This window comes from Rosa chinensis, chromosome 3, assembly GCF_002994745.2.
Source record: "Rosa chinensis cultivar Old Blush chromosome 3, RchiOBHm-V2, whole genome shotgun sequence".
In the NCBI taxonomy this organism is placed as follows: domain Eukaryota; kingdom Viridiplantae; phylum Streptophyta; class Magnoliopsida; order Rosales; family Rosaceae; genus Rosa; species Rosa chinensis.
The window spans coordinates 16,108,845-16,125,683 of NC_037090.1; the positions used below are offsets into that span (position 1 = coordinate 16,108,845).

At 39.5% G+C, this 16,839-nt stretch overlaps 1 protein-coding gene and 1 long non-coding RNA gene across 3 annotated transcripts; one reads left to right on the forward strand and one right to left on the reverse strand.

The window, feature by feature from the left end:
- The first annotated feature begins 197 nt into the window (after positions 1-197).
- On the forward strand, positions 198-1,753 carry LOC112191264 (thylakoid lumenal 15.0 kDa protein 2, chloroplastic). Its single transcript, XM_024330597.2, has 6 exons — positions 198-483; positions 568-671; positions 776-866; positions 976-1,044; positions 1,338-1,447; positions 1,546-1,753. The coding sequence occupies exons 1-6, from the start codon at positions 279-281 to the stop codon at positions 1,636-1,638; spliced, it is 672 nt and encodes a 223-aa protein (XP_024186365.1). The 5' UTR covers positions 198-278; the 3' UTR covers positions 1,639-1,753.
- Positions 1,754-6,266: 4,513 nt separating this feature from the next.
- On the reverse strand, positions 6,267-8,439 carry LOC121052012. 2 transcript variants are annotated; one of them, XR_005807771.1, is made up of 5 exons: positions 8,197-8,439; positions 8,005-8,083; positions 6,786-6,887; positions 6,534-6,652; positions 6,284-6,386 (listed from the first exon to the last, which is right to left on the reverse strand). It is a non-coding gene; the product is annotated as an uncharacterized LOC121052012 (long non-coding RNA). The 2 variants fall into 2 exon arrangements; XR_005807770.1 differs by having other exon boundaries at positions 6,267-6,652.
- Between the last annotated feature and the right edge of the window lie 8,400 nt (positions 8,440-16,839).

Here is a 16,839-nt window from a genome sequence, read left to right on the forward strand (position 1 = left end):
AGGGTGAAAAAAAAAACTTCGAAACCCGTAGCTGCAGCAAATTCAACCAAATCGATCCCATCAAATGAATCTTAATTTCATTCTCAAAAAAAAAAAAAAAAAATCTTAATTTACAGTAAAGAACTGTAAGGAAACAAGTAAAATTGGCTGGAAATAAATGCACAAAATTTTAATTATATCTAAGAATTTTAAAGAGAAACCAAAATCTATTCAATTATCCTCTTATCCAAAATCCTGAAACTCTGGAAGCCCTTTGCAGCTGTCAGAACCAGGAAACAATGGCATTTCTCCTTCCTCCATGTTCATCTTCCACTTCCCAAACACCCTCACCTCTCTCATTCCATCCACCCATTACGTCCTCGTCAAATCTCTCTTCAACCCAAATTCCAACCAAATCCAGCAATGACTGGATTTCGAAATTCCGCTCCAAATCTTTAAATTTCGCGCTTTCGGGGGCTCTCACGCTCGGATTATCTCTCTCAGGCAAGTATTCTCATTTTTCTTCAGTTGCATGCAAGATAAAATATTAGCATACTGAAAACGTCAAAACCCTTTACATTTCTGTAGGTGTAGGAGTTGCTCATGCATTAGTTGGGGTGAACAAGCCAGAATTGCTTCCAAAAGAGTTCAGTCCAGTGATTGATGTAGCCGGCTTCCTCTCCGATGGCCAGGTCTGCTTTATTAATACGAACTGTGGACTGTTGTTGTATTTTTTAGCAATGGGATGAAATTCAAGAATTAAGACCACTCACGTATAATGTATGTAAATTTTCAGGAGAAAAGGCTAGCTCAGGAGATTGCTAATATAGAGAAGGATACTGGATTCAAGTTGAGGGTTCTTGCTCAGAACTATCCTGACACACCAGGTGTGTTTAGTGTTGATAGGAGTTTGGTACTGAGGTTTTGCTTTTGATATTATGGTTCTGATATGGTTTTGGGTGAGATAGTTACAATGTATCGATATTGTGTACGTAGGCTTGGCGATTAAAGATTTCTGGCAAGTGGATGATAGAACTATTGTGTTTGTTGCTGATCCCACATTTGGTAAATGATTCATACATGCCGGTGTTTTTTTTTTTTTGAACTTTGTCAAGGGGTACCTAAAGGCTTCCTAGGCCCAAGATAAACCGCTTCGGTGCATGTGAAATACTTCAACTGTGCATTGCAGCACAGTGCCTGGCCACTTTTACAGCTTCGGGGTTCAAACCTAGGTTGGGGAGCACACCCAACTAGGCAAGAACCACTAGGCCACTTGCAGTGGTTTTACATGCCAGTGTTATGTGTGCTTATTTTACTACCCCTAAAATGGATCATTTATGCTGATGGTTTTTGAGCAGGCAATATACTAAACTTCAATGTGGGAGCTTTGGTTGATCTAGATGTTCCACGTAGCTTTTGGAGTCGTCTGGCTGGGAAGTATGGGAATATGTTTTATTGGAAAGAGAAGGTGAAGTTGCACGATCCCTTGTAGCTATATTTGTTATGACATTGCATTGCACAGATTTTCTTAGAAAAGAGTATGATTTTATCTGCTGAATGGAACAGGGGGAAGATGGATCAATTGAAGCTGCTGTAACTGCAATATCTAACTGCTTGAGAGAACCTGTAGGCTCTAATAATTGCTCCGAGGTAAATTAATACAAGTGAACCCTGTCGATTTGTAAAAAAGATTTTAAAGTAGGAACGTATCATCTTGTTAAATATGTATTGACTACATTTGAGAAATATAGTACTATTGTTATGTTGGTTTTAATTGTCTCAATTTGGTCTGGCCTCAAGAAGCACTAGTATAGAAAAAGAATATATGGTACTTTTTGTTCCTCCCTTGACGAATGAACTGAACCTTTTCAATTACTGATGTGCAACGCTTGGTTTCTCTTTCCTTAAGGGGGAACACGTACAACATTATTTACTCCCTTCTTTTTATGAAAAGATGTCAATGGTCTGTACTTTTTATAGAGTAGTTAGACTGTCTAGAGTTGAAGATAGATGAGCCATGGTTGTTCGCTAAATATAAATTCATAAGCTGGAGCCTCTGGTAAGTCGGACACTTGATGAGCAGCTAAGCAAAGAAGAATTGTCAGGAGAATCTGCTTAACCAGCATACTGTGAAATTATGTACGGGTACAGATTCCAGAGTATGCTTCGGAAGAATCTAAGCAGCCCTTCTGAGCGAGACTGGCTGATTTCTCGATGCTCTCTACATACTATTTACAGAAAGATGAATCATGGTTACAACACAGGAATAACCGCAGAGTTAGGGAAAGGTGACCCATGGTTATTGACTAAATATCATAAATTCATAAGCTGGAGCCTGCAGTGGAGCTTCTGGTAAGTATGACACTCGATAAGAAGCTAACAAAGAGGAAATGTCAAGAGAATCTGCATAGCTGGCGATACTGTGAAATTATGTGCGGGAACACATTTCTGAGTATGCTTCGGAATAATCTACACAGCCCTTCTGACAGACTGGCCGATCTCTCCATGCTCTCTACATACTATTTCCAGAAGGGTCTCTTTGTCAAATCTCCAGAAGCCACAGAGATGTTATTCCAGATGAGTTAATCGGCAGATAAAACAGCTCACGAAGTGCTTGAACATAGGCTTGGATGGCAGCATAGAAGTTTCATGATGCCATGGTTAACCACAGAGACTATATGATACCAGGGTTTGTTGAGGCCTGGCTGCAGGCTCCTGCTGCATAACTAACAGGTGAAAATCTTGTTTCTTCCACACTGGAAACCAATTTGGCCCCATTCCATGTCAATTTCAAGTGGGCATGGAAATGGAAACAAGTTTGATGGGAAAGTCTCATCCTACCTGATGCAATGAGCTCTTCAATGTGTCAAGGTATCTCGAGTCTATACCCCATTATTAATCAGTCACACCCATTTTGAAAGATTGTAGCTGTAAATTTATGTGAATCTAGTGAGGAAAGAATACGATTGCATTTTCTGGATGAAACAACGGGAAGATGCAGCAATTTAAGCTAATGGGTCACAGAGAACCTGTAGGTTCTCATATGCTTTGAAGTAATAATAAACAATGGAAATGTAGCACATTTGCAGCTTCTGAAATATGTATGACAGCGTTGAAGAAATGGCACATCTTGCTTCATCTTACCATTACCAATGTGCTATCTAGCAGTTACAAAATTTACCATCACCCAAGATCATGGCACATGCGGCCGTTTAGAGAAGAGCGCCTGGCCTCCCACGAACAAGACCATTCTCCAAAACCATTGAATGAGGGAACTAACACCAAATTATGCCAAGTAAACTCAACTCTTAGTGTACTAAATGATGTTAACATAATTACAAGGTAATGGCATGAAACTTCAATTCAGCCCAAAAACTGATGTTAAGGCAATGTTATCAAATTTACAAAGGAATCCCCTCATTTAATGGCATGAAACTTGCACATAAATTAACAAAGCGTATGACTAGCTAGCTTGGTTTTTACTCTGCAGATCTTGCTTTGCATCCTCTGAATCAATGTTTTAAAAGGCTGAGGCGTAGCCGGGAGAGCCTTAGCAAGGCGTTCGCCTTGAGGCGTAAGGCGTAAGCCTTACGTATAAATTTCCTGTATCTACTTACAGAACTAGTCTTATACATAGAACATGTATTGTAACCAAAAAAACATTATAAATTGTCATCCATTCATAATAAGCAAGTACTAAAACCATATGATTCAACAAAATCACCAAACCTATAATAAATTCAAAGATATAAAGTTGAAAGACCAAAGAAGAACAATAATTATTGAAATCAACTTCATCCTTGGAAATCATCATCCTCATCAATTAGAAGACCACCATCCAAACTATCATCACCCAAACTATCACCACCATCACTATCACCTCCATCACTGCCACCTTCATCACTATCATCACCATGGTCACTACTAGAATTATGGCCCCAGACATCGGCCAAAAACCGATGAGAAACAAAAACTCAACCGATGTCTTTGTGGGTGATGAGAAAGATCCGGAAAATGCAGACATCGGTTTTTAGCCGATGTCTAGTATTTGTGTAGACATCGGTTCCTAATTATAAATCGATGTAAATAGGTTTAAATGATAACAAACTTACATGTTTTACTATTGTTAAACCCACATTTTATTGTATTTAATGCTTAAAGAAATATAGATTACACAACACAAGTTTGCGTTTTAACATCGTTATTGATTTAAGAACCGATGACTGATACTGTTACAGACATCGGTTCCCATTTTGGAACTGATGTCTAGTACTCTGTAACATATCGTTTTCGACAAAAAATTGATGTCTATATATTTTAATAACATCGATTTCCATTTTGGAAATGATGTCTGGTACTCAGTAACATATCGTTTTCGACGAAAAATCGATGTCTGTATATTTTAGTAACATCGATTTCCATTTTGGAACTGATGTCTGGTACTCAGTAACATATCATTTTCGACAAAAAATCGATGTTTGTATATTTCAATAACATCGATTTTCATTTTGGAACTGATGTATCTGTATTACTAGACATCAGTTTTTATGGTTAAAACTGATTTCAACTTTATATCTAGACATCATACTAGAGAAAGTACGTCCGCGCGATGCTGCAGGTTTAGGCGATAAGAGTAGTAATCACAATCTTATAATGTTTGCCGAATATGCTATCGTTTTACATATCATAAAAGCTTGTTCACAAACTTTTTCACTAACTCTTACAAACTCTCTCTAATTCTTCCATTATCAAATCTATACATTCCTCTATTTCTGCCTTACAGATCACCAGCCTCTTCCACATTGTAAGTTGAATTAGATGCAAGAGAATACTTCTGTGTGGCTGAAAATTCCAGCATGCCCAACCTATATATAATCTCCTCCATTTTGGCTACAAGGGACGAATATGCCACAGCCAACAATTCCATAGTCAAAGCTTTGTTTTCTTTTCTTCTTTCACGTTTGCTCTTCTCTTCGTGAAAAGTATCTACACAACTACAAAATTCAAAAATCAATGATCAATGATCAATTCATGACAAAACAAACATAACAAAAATCAATCACTGTATATCACTAAAAATACAATCTTCCAATTACAAAAACACCTCTAATAATCCCTTGTTAAAGACTTAAAGTCACCCCTGAGAAGAAGAGGATCTGATTAAAAAATAAGAAGTGTTAAAACACATATCGTATCCAATAATACATAAAACAAAACATAAATGCACAGGAAGCAGATAACTTAGCAAGAAGAGTAGATGTAAAATACACTCACATTTCCCATTGCAAGTAATCCCTTGTCAAAGAAAAAAATCATTCCCAAGAATGAGAAAAATACGTCAAATCCTGTCAATCCCAGTCCGATCTCTGTCTCATTTCAAAATTGCATGAATTAGAGGTGACACCAAAAGTTCAAATACATCAAATATAGCTCAACTGGCAATCAATCCAACCTTTCTCAATGAAATTTGACACCCAGTAAGAAGAGGCAGGACAAGCAATGCAGTATAAAACATACTGGAGTAAACAGAAATGTGCAGTAAAACATTAATAGGTTTGACTAAATAAAACCTACCAGTGGAGTTTAATCTTGAAAGCCATTTACACAAACAGAAATCAAGTCCATGAACTTCAGCGGAAACTTGCATAACCATGTTACAACCATGTTAATCACTTCGCTTCATGATAGTCTATCATGATACCCCAAAAAAAAAAAAATCAATCTCATCAAAGATTCACAAATGAGCAACACCAACTGAAAGCAAATTCAAATTCAGTGTGTGCATAATAGAGTGAAGGAGAGAGAGTCACAGGAAGTCATTGAGTAATAGGTACACAACCTTCAAGATACAAAGCAAAAACACTAACACATGGAAACAGTGAAATTGAAGCATAAACCTCATAGTGTATTGAGATAAGACCTGGAAGTGCCATCAAAGAGAAGAGGTGGGTTGAAAGTGGCATATCTAACAATGCTTGCCTTAGCTCAACTAAATCAATATACTCACTTCCATCCTTGTCGTAGAATATAAATGCTCTCCAGAGATGTTCATCATTCTCCAATTTTTGCAAGTGAATTGTAACTGCTGCGAACTCTGCATAATCCAGAAATTCATTCCCATCAACATCAGCCTATGCAAAGAGAAGACAGAAGGCATTATTTTAATTGTTGAATAGATTGTATATATTAAAGATACATAAGCCGTTACATAATGTTAAAAATTTGTTAGAAGCAAAGCTATCGTGATTTTAGTTTTCAAATGAAATTAAAGCACACACCTTATCACTTCCATCAGCATCTTAACCTCTCGTTCAGCCAACTGCAAACCAACCTTTTCAAGACCAGTCTTCAATTCCTCGTAAGTTACTTTACCATCTTTATCAGCGTCCATCAATGTGAACATGTCCCTGATTACTTCTACTTCGTTAACAAAAGTGTTCTGCAATTCTTGCAGCATTTGATAGAAAAAGAAAATTTCACATAATCACATATTTCGTGAATCATATATCACTTGCAATAGTAGTCAATACTGAGACTCATAAACAGATGCTTACCCATAAATTTATTTATTACTGAGAACTGCTTACTACTGAAAACTGCTTGAGCCTGGGCTTTGCAATATCTCCTAATGGAAAATTTGGGGCTTTCTTTGTGTTTTGTAACCATGGATGTTCTGTAATCACAAAAATCAAGGAAAACTTCAGGTCACATATTTCATGAAATGAAATCATGTTGCAGATATATTTTAACCTCATAGCAGCAAAGACATGCACAAAATTCTTCTTTAAAGAAAAGTTTATTTTAACCTCATAGCAGCAAAGACATGCACATAACCATGTTGCATTCCTCGAAGAAGTAATTGGAAGCCACTCATTAATTGCCTTTTCCTTGGCTAATTTTTCATCCATCTATCAAAAACGGTGAACACAATTTAGTGCACAAATTTAGTGGATGCAACCGTGTTGGATCTGCTTTCATGAGAATCAACAAAAAAAAATGTACACTAAATTGAGCACTAATCATTATTGTTTTTGAAAAATTAGCTCCGTGGTGAAAATCAAAGTTGAAGTACAAGACAAGGTGCCGTAGGCCCTGGGGTAATTAGAACCAGTGGTGAAGTCAAATATAATTGAGGTACAATTTGGTTCCATCCAGTAGATTGCAATTCTCTCAAAGAATAGATACACACCAACATACAAAAAAATAAATATTATCAATGTACGATAAGTTGATTTGTTATTACAAAGTGGGAATACTTCTCATAGATATCACCATTGCAAGAGTTGTAGTACAAAAGATTCCCTTCAGTTAAACCTAATGAAGGTATTTGAAGAAACTATTTGACCAAGAGGTCAGATTTGTTGTTCAAAAATCAAAATAGAAGCAACACTCTTTGTTTCTATAAAACAATCATCTGGCAGATAACATCACAGTGAAATCCAACTCCACATTTTATGTCAGTTTACATTCATTGTTATAATATTAGGCAAGTTTAATTCTGTTTGAGGCTTCAGCTATAATCCTAATTTCTAATCAATCAAATCCAACAAAAAGTTTCCAATTACTGAATCTATAAGCCTTGCCATCTTCTTCTCAGAATAAAAAAAGAGATATAAATGTACTCTTATGGTTACAGAAACCAAAGACTAAATTAAGAGCAGGAAGCTATAGTACAGATCCGATTAAAGACTGAACTTACATCTGCATTGAATGATAGCTAGCTAGGTACATCTAATTGAATTTTTGTGTAGTTGTGCAAAGTTAAACGCAGGAAAGTTAAAAATAAAACTGAAAGTTAACCACATTGCAGGTAGGTAGTGTAAATTCATCATTGATCCAAACCCAAAGTCAAAACAGAAAGGCAAAAAGTGACTGATGCAATTCGAACCCAGAAATCCAGAAGGACAAAACAGATCACATATCCAATTTTCATCTCATATCAGTCATATATGTATAGCGTATAGCAAAAGAAACAGATGCAATTCGAACCCAGAAATCGAAGCAAGAAAGATGGCAGCAACTTACCAAGATTGAAGTTTCAGAAATCGAGTCGAAAACTGAAATTGAAGCTGCTTCACCTAGTAGAGTTCGAGCCAAACCCAGACTTGAAGATTGAAAATTGAATACCCAGAAGCAGAAATTAAGAGGAAGCCATAAATCAATTAAAGAGTGAAGACCCAGAAGCAGAAATTAAGGGAAATAGAAACCCAGACTCACCGCGCACCGTCAGTCCATCACGGCGTCACCGTCAAAGAAAGAAAAGGCGTCGTGCGGCCGTGCCGGGGAGAGACACAGAGAGAGAGAGAGAGAGAGAGAGGAGAGTGAGGCGGCGGGAGAGAGAGAGAGGCGAGCTTTAGAACCATGCTGGCATTTGGTGCTCACAGTAGCACATGAGGGGACAACCCGTGCACTACATCAAAAGGAGACAGCTCGTGCTCTCACCCAAGTACAAAAGACAAAGCATGCTAATGTCCGTCCTCCAAGACAAGTCTTGTCTGCATGTTCTATCATTCCCCTCCCTTAAACTAATGCGTTTTGAGCAATTAGTTTACATCCATCACGTCACAAACTCCCATCTGAGCACGTAGTCGTTGAAAAGCTTCCAACTTCAACGGTTTAGTTAGCAAATCTGCTAGCTGTTCATGTGAACCACACTGCACAAGTTCTACAGCACCATCTTGAGTTAAGTTACAAAGAAAATGAAATCTTACGTCAATGTAGGGCTGGGCATTTAAGCCCGAAAACCCGCAAATCCGAACCGGCCCGTCAAAACCCGACCCGTTCGGGCCGGGCCCTATTTTTTTTTTGTCGAAACGGTCCGGGCCCGGGCCTTGACTTTCAAACAAACGGTTCGGGCCGGGCCTTGTCTTTCAAAGTGACAAAAGCCCGTCAGGCCCGTCTAAGAGATTAAAGTACAGATGTCCTTGTATTATTAGTCATAATATAGAGAGTAAAATCCTCATCATAGGATCGAATACACAAGATTATATTCTACACTCAAATACCTAAAACCTAATGTTCAGCCTTCATTTCTAATCTCTACAAGATCTCGTGTGTTCAGGCCGCCTCCTCCACATTTCTAATCTCCAGTCGATATGAACACAGAACACACATGATTCATGCTGCTCAGTTTCTCCATAGCTGGGCCGTCTCCTCCGCCGATGCTGTGAAGCCCAGACGCCGTGACGCAGATTGAGACCACGCCGAGGCCGTGACGCAGATCGAGACCACGCCGAGGCCGTGATGCAGATCGAGACCACACCGAGGCCGTGAAGCAGATCGAGACCACACCGAGGCCGTGATGCAGATCGAGACCACGCCGAGGCCGAGATGCAGATTGAGACCACGCCGAGGCCGAGACTCAGATCGAGACCACGCCGAGGCCATGACGCAGATCGACAATTACGCCGCCCAGACTGCTCTCTCTCTTCACTTCACCTGCGCGGCTGCACAGCTCCTCCTTTCTTCACTTCTGGAGTCTGAATCTTTCAGCTTAGAAAGAGGTAGAGTTTTCTATTTAATGATTACTTCTCACTTTCTTTATGCATATTTCAGTGGCAAGCTTCAGAAACTGTGATCGTGTAAAGTTTATTTTCTTCATTGGAACAATATGCTCTCTTTTCATTTACTTTTAGATGAACTTATGTTACTAACATAGTGAGTAGGCAAAAACTGTGATTGCAGGCTTCCTTCCGTCTCAATACTTTTAGATTGAAGCCCCGATTCTCAAGGTCGGTGAGTAGAAGGAGATCGGAAAGCAGGGCCTGATGAAGAAACTTCTCAAGGAAGGTGAAAGCTGGGAAACCCCAAAAAGCGACGACGAGGTTGAAGGTGCGGTGCCGATTTCAACACTGCTTTTGAATTTGTGTTTTCTTGAATTTGAGCTTTTCTGGAATCGTTTTTGGTTTGTTTTGGATTGGGATTGATTTCAATTGTGATTGAATTTCAGTACATTACACCGGGACTTCGCTGGATGGGACTGAGTTCGATTCGAGTCGTGATACACCATTCAGGTTCACTCTTGGTCAAGGTGAGGGATCTCTGGCCTTTCACTTGTATTCTAATCACTAGATTAAGCTCTGAGCTGGATGCAAATTTTGTCTACTTAATGAGATTAGTGCTTTTCAATCGAAGTCTGTGGGAATTTTCAGAATTCATGATTGGTCTGATGGAATGTTATCATGAAGAAAAAAGCTTAAATTGCCGATTAAAAAATGTTTAGTACGTGTGCTTATATATTTCCGCAAATTTTTGTTAGTATAGAAAGCAATGAATAGCTGCTGGCTGACTTGGTAGAAGAATAGGATTTATAGAGGCAACCTCTGGAAGGTAGTGCATTGATAAATATAGATGGAACACAAGCCCTCAGAGCATAAATGCATCAAGCTTTCTTTTTATTATTGAATTCAATTCGACTGTATGTCATATTTAGCTTTCTAAATCTCTCTATGATGGTTGTTGTAGGCAAAAGCAAAACTGTGGAGTCCAATTGATGGATGGTAGCTGTTGAATTGCTCGATGGAGAACTGGAAAAAGGGCTGCTAAATTGTTGTATTTGAAATTTTGAATTAGGACTTTCTATTTCAATTGCATATTTGTATTTCAAACTTGGACAGTTGGACATTTGAACTTCATATTTAAATTGAGTCATTGTATTTCAAACTTTCAATTGCGGGTATTGTAATTAACTTGTATTTGAATTTGGATTTTATGTATTTTGGATAGTTCAATTTGCAGCTTCAACATTGGATCTTGATATTGTGTTTTGATTCAAATCTGAACTGGTTGAAATGATGAAATGAATGAAATCTGGAACATAGCAAGGTAGATATATATCCTACTAAGCAAAAAATAAAGGTTCTGGGCCCGAAAGCCCGCAAGCCCGGCCCGAAGTTAAACGGGCAGGTCCCGGGCCTGTTCCTGTTTCTGTCAAAACGGGCCGGTTCCGGGCCTAGTGAAAAACGGGCCGGTTCCGGGCCCAGTGAAATTATAGTCAGACCCGGCCCGTGCCCAGCCCTACGTCAATGTGTTTGCTACGCCCATGAAGCACTGGATTCTTTGAAAGCTTAATGGTAGAACTGTTGTCACACATCATAATGATACCTCCATCTTGAACATAATTCATTTTCTCCAAGATCCTTCTTACCCAGATTGCTTGACAAGCACAAGCTGCAGCAGCTACATATTCTGCCTCGGTGGTCGAAAGAGTAACTATAGGCTGCTTCTTCGACGACCATGACACAACACCTCCACTAAGCATAAACACATAACCTGACGTGCTCTTTCGATCCTCCAAGTCTCCGACATAATCACTATCAGTATAAGCAATGAGTTTATTGTTTCCCTCCTTCTTGTAAAATATGCCATAATTAACAGTTTCCTTCAAGTATCTCAACACCCTCTTAGCTGCTTGGAAATGTAACTCTGTTGGCTGTGACATGAACCTGCTAATTAGGCTAACAACAAACATCAAATCAGGCCTCGAAGCAGTAATGTACATGAGACTTCCAACAATTTGTTTGAAGTAGGTCTCATTAACTCTAACGCCACCTCCATCTCTGCCTAACTTGACTCCAGGAACAATTGGATTCATCACTCCATTACTATCCTCCATACCAAACCTCTTGAGAACTTCCAAGGCATAATGCCTTTGACAAACAAAGATCCCATCCTCCTTTTGTAAAACTTCCAAGCCAAGAAAGAACCTCATCCTTCCCATATCAGTCATTTCAAACTCTTTCATCATAGAGCTTTTAAAATCAACCATCATTGACTCATCATCACTAGTGTAAATCAGGTCATCAACATATACACTTACTATTAAGATATTACCTCCATGACCAGCCTTGATGAACAATGTTTGCTCGCTGCTGCACCTTTGAAAACCCTCATTTGTGAAATAAGCTTCAATTCGACTAAACCAAGCACGAGGTGCTTGTTTTAACCCATACAATGCTTTCTGTAGCTTGTACACTTTGTCTTCACTACCTTTCTTCTCATAACCCAAAGGTTGCTCCACAAAAACATCCTCATTTAGATCACCATGAAGGAAGGCTGATTTGACGTCAAGCTGATAGACTGTCCAACTCCTCTGGGCAGCCAATGCAAGTATCAACCTCACTGTATCCATCCTAGCCACCGGAGCATATACTTCTGTAAAGTCCACTCCTTGCTGCTGAGAGTAGCCCTTGGCAACTAGTCGTGCCTTGTGCTTATCCACTCCTCCAAACTCATTGTACTTTGTCTTATAAACCCACTTTACTCCTATCTTCTTTGCTCCTGCGGGTAGCTCGACTAGCTTCCATGTTTTGTTTCTCTCAATTGCTTCTATCTCAGCATCCATGGCCTTTCTCCACATCAAGCTTCCTACTGCCTCTTCGAAACAAACAGGATCATTAGACATCACTAGAGCCATGTTTGCCTCAAGTTCCAAATCAGAAAGTCCTTCTCCACTTGTGTAATCACTCATCCAAACTGGTGGTTGCCTATTCCTCTCTTCTCTAGCTTCAGGAGTTTCGAAACCTTGATTTGGTGAATTAGTCACATCCTCATTCACCTCTCCAGCACTTGAACCACTTCCTCTAGCATTTTCTATGTCTTCAGCTCCATTATCATCTTCACTACTTGGACTTTCATCTTCACTGCCATTGGTATCCTTCTGATCTTCTCCCCATTCCAGGTCCATCAACAACTGCTCCTCATAGCTTGCATCCCAGTCCCACTCTTTATCTTCTTCAAAGACCACGTCTCGACTAATCACTATCCTCTTTGTGATAGGATTGTAGAGTCTGTAAGCTTTAGACTCTTCGCTAACTCCAAGTAACACACAAGCAACACTCTTGTTTTCTAACTTGGTTCTCCTGGCATCAGGGACATGAGCATGAGCTATACACCCAAAAACTCTGAAAAATTCCACCGAGGGTTTCTCACCACTCCAAGCCTCTTGTGGAGTCACATCCTTGACTGACACGGTAGGGCATCGATTCAGCACAAACACAGTCCAGTTGACTGCCTCAGGCCAAAACGTTTTTGACATTTTCTTCTCTGAAAGCATAGATCGAACCATGTTTAGAACCGTCCTGTTCTTCCTTTCTGCAACTCCGTTTTGTTGCGGAGTGTAGGCGGTGGTCAATTGCCTCTTAATCCCATTCTGCTTGCAATATTCAGTGAACTCATTTGAATTAAATTCCCCACCTCTGTCAGTACGAAGACACTTGATGAACAAACCTGTTTCTTTCTCCACAAGTCTTTTAAAGCACACAAAATAATTGAAAGCCTTCGACTTCTCCACCAGAAAATACACCCAAGATCTTCTACTATAATCATCAATGAGACACAAAATGTACCTCTTGTTGCCATTTGATTCTGGAGTGATTGGTCCACATAAGTCTGCGTGGATGAGTTGCATTTTTTGAGTTGCTCTCCATGCACTCTTTCTTGGAAAGGGGTCTCGGTGCTGCTTCCCAACAAGGCAATCTTCACACTCTACTTTGGAAGCATCAAACTTAGGCAAACCATACACCATGCCCTTATCTTGTAGTGTCTTTAATCCCTTGTAACTGAGGTGTCCATACCTGCTATGCCAAAGATGAGGCAAGTCTTGTGATGTTGTGTGAAAGCAGCTTGTCTTCTTTGTTATTGCATTGGCAAAGAGTATGAACATTCGATTGGCCGACATCGAGGTTTGAATGATCAATCCTTTGTCTGGATGATATATTTTGCATTTCCCTCCCTGCATTAGGACTGCGAGACCTCTTTCTTGTAACTGCCCCACACTGAGAAGATTATTCTTCAACTCCGGAACATAGTATACTTCTGCTACAATGTGATGGACTCCATTAACATGTAGCTTCACACTTCCTCTTCCTATCACGTTCATTTTGGAGTTGTTTCCAAGCTTTACTGAATGCCTGAAACCAACATCCAGTTCATGAAACATCTTCTTGTCACCACACATGTGATTTGAGCATCCGGAATCAATAAACCATGCATCTTTTCTATTGACACCATGCTCTTCCACATATGCCATCAATGTCAGTTCTTCATGTTCATTCAACTCTACATAAGTCCCTTCGGTGTTTTTCCCACATAACTCCACGTGAGACATGAGCAACATAGCCTCCTCCTCTTCCATTTCTGCATAATTAGCCTCCTTTTCCAAACCTGGACATTCATATTGGAAGTGTCCGAGTTTGTGACACCTGTAGCATTCAATGGTGGCTCGATTGAATGTCTGACGTCTTCTCCCTCTGCCTCTGCCTCTCATTGTGCTTCTTCCACGTCCTCTTCCTCCTATTCTCTCCTCGTAGGACACCTTGAGAGCCTGATCTTCACCATGCTGTCTGTGGAGCTTTTGCTCATGGACTATTAGAGAACTCTGTAGCTCATCAATGGACATTGCATCAAGATCCTTAGACTCTTCAATAGAGCAGACTATGTAATTAAATCTGTCTGTTAAAGACCTAAGGATTTTCTCTATGATAGTCACATCTTTCATTACTTCACCATAGATACGCATTTTATTTGCCACAGACATAACCCTAGAAAAATAATTGGTAACAGTTTCACCTGATTTCATTTCTAGGGTTTCAAAGTCCCTTCGCAAGGCTTGGAGAACTGATTTCTTCACTCTTTCATTTCCAGCATACTTTTTCTTCATCGAGTCCCAAATGTCTTTTGATGTATCCTTCTTCAGAATGGTTTCCAGGATTGTCCTATCGATTGCCTGGAACAAGTAGTTCTTCACTTTGAGATCCTTTAGCTTCATCTCGTCAAGCCTTTTCTGAGCAGTCTCTGACATGTTCGAACTGGACGTCAGCTCCTCGAAGCCAACTTCAACCAAGCTCCAGTATTCCTTTGACCTAAGGAAATTCTCCATGAGCATACTCCAGTGGTCGTAGTGACCATCAAATCGAGGAATTTGTGGTTGCACAAAACTCCCCTCACTCGTCATCTCTCCTGTTTTGAAAGTCACTCTAAGCTGCGGCTTATCTCTCTTTCTCAGGCCCAGTGGGGGCTCTGATACCAAATTGTTCGGTTTTGTTAATCAATTCGAGGAATGAACTGAGAACGAAGCTAACAATATAGGAATGACTTAATAATTCAAAGCAAGGAACATGGCTTTATAGCCTTTACGACTTTAACAGAAAGAGACAATTCTAACAAGGAAACCTATATAACAAAAGATAAAGAAATGAGCACTACAGTAGCACATGAGGGGACAACCCGTGCACTACATCAAAAGGAGACAGCTCGTGCTCTCACCCAAGTACAAAAGACAAAGCATGCTAATGTCCGTCCTCCAAGACAAGTCTTGTCTGCATGTTCTATCAGAAGTTGCACCAATCAAGGAGGATAAACTCCTTGGAAACAGGTTGGACCAGTTGGGGTTCGGATCTCGGAGCAACGACGTGGTGGCGTTGGAAGAGAAGCACCGGCAGAGGCGATGGAGCCGGTGAGGGGACGGAGGCAGTAGTTCAATAAGGGAGAGACAGCAGCCATGGAAAGAGAGCGCTAGGGTTTCAGAGAAGAGCGAGAGAGAATGAGCTCAGGTCGGGGACGCGAAGGAGGCAGTCAGAGACTTAGAGTGAGAGTTTTTAGATAAAATTACTAAATGTTGGGGGGGAATTAAAATTTTAGACCCCGCGTTTCTCAAACTTTTAAACTTAGTCCCTCCGCGTTTTTGTAAATTTTTCGTACAAAACTTTTCTCATCGGTTTCTTTGGTGATTGATGTCCATAATAACAATAGAAATCGGTTTCTTCACAAACTGATGTTAACATGATTTTTAACATCAGGTGCAATTCTGACCGATTTAATAGTGGTGATGTCTAATGACATTATTCTAGTAGTGGGTGCTCGAAGAGAGGATTGGTCTCATCATATGGATTAATTCTAATACTATCATCCGCAATGTCATCAAGACGCATTGATTTCCTTGGAGCCTTTCTTTTACCTATACAAAAAGGTGATAGACAATTAAAGATAAGAGTTGAGAAATTATTTGAATACTATGTTATAGTGTTATACAATTATTTAAACATGGTTACTTACTTGAACATGCTCCTTCACTAGATTTCCTTTTGTATAAAACAATAGGCTCATCAAGAGAAGGAGTAGGCTCTCTATCAATTAGGGTACTTTGATATGTACCAATTGGCACATTTCTTACCGCCTCATCATTCAATGTTAGATCTTCCACATTGTCCTCAAGCCAATATGGATCGGCGGGAAGAACCGGATCCTCTATCTCTGTTATCCATTCATCATCAGATTCAATTTCTTCCACTACAATAGGATCGGTCATTGTAGCATTCATTTTCAAAGTCCTATCTTTTAGAGTAATATTATATTTCACATAGACTAAAGCATGCATCCTCTTGTGTTCAAGTCTATTCCTCTTTTTAGTATGAATCTACAATCAACATTCAACACACAAATGCGACAATTAATTCAATAGACTAGCAATTATTAACAATTAACAATTCAACTTAAAAATGATAAAAAGAACTTACAATTTCAAAAGTACTTCAATTCCTCTCACACCCCAATGCGCTACAAGTAAGGGAAAGGACCCAAGTAGTAAAATTCATCAACTCTGGTGTTTGTGTCCCATATTTTTCCCACCAAAACACTAAGAGCATAAAATGAATATAAATTAATAAATCAAAATCATATAGACATTTGGTAAAATTGCATTTAAAAGTAGTAAGTTAAGCAAATAACAACTAACCGGGTGATCGGATTTTTCTAGTAGATTCGGCCATCGCACTTCCAAACTTACCAAGCTTTCGCTCATATAAGTCCAATTGTATTTCCGCTGCGACACGCGCCTCACCAACTAACATCCTATCCATGCAC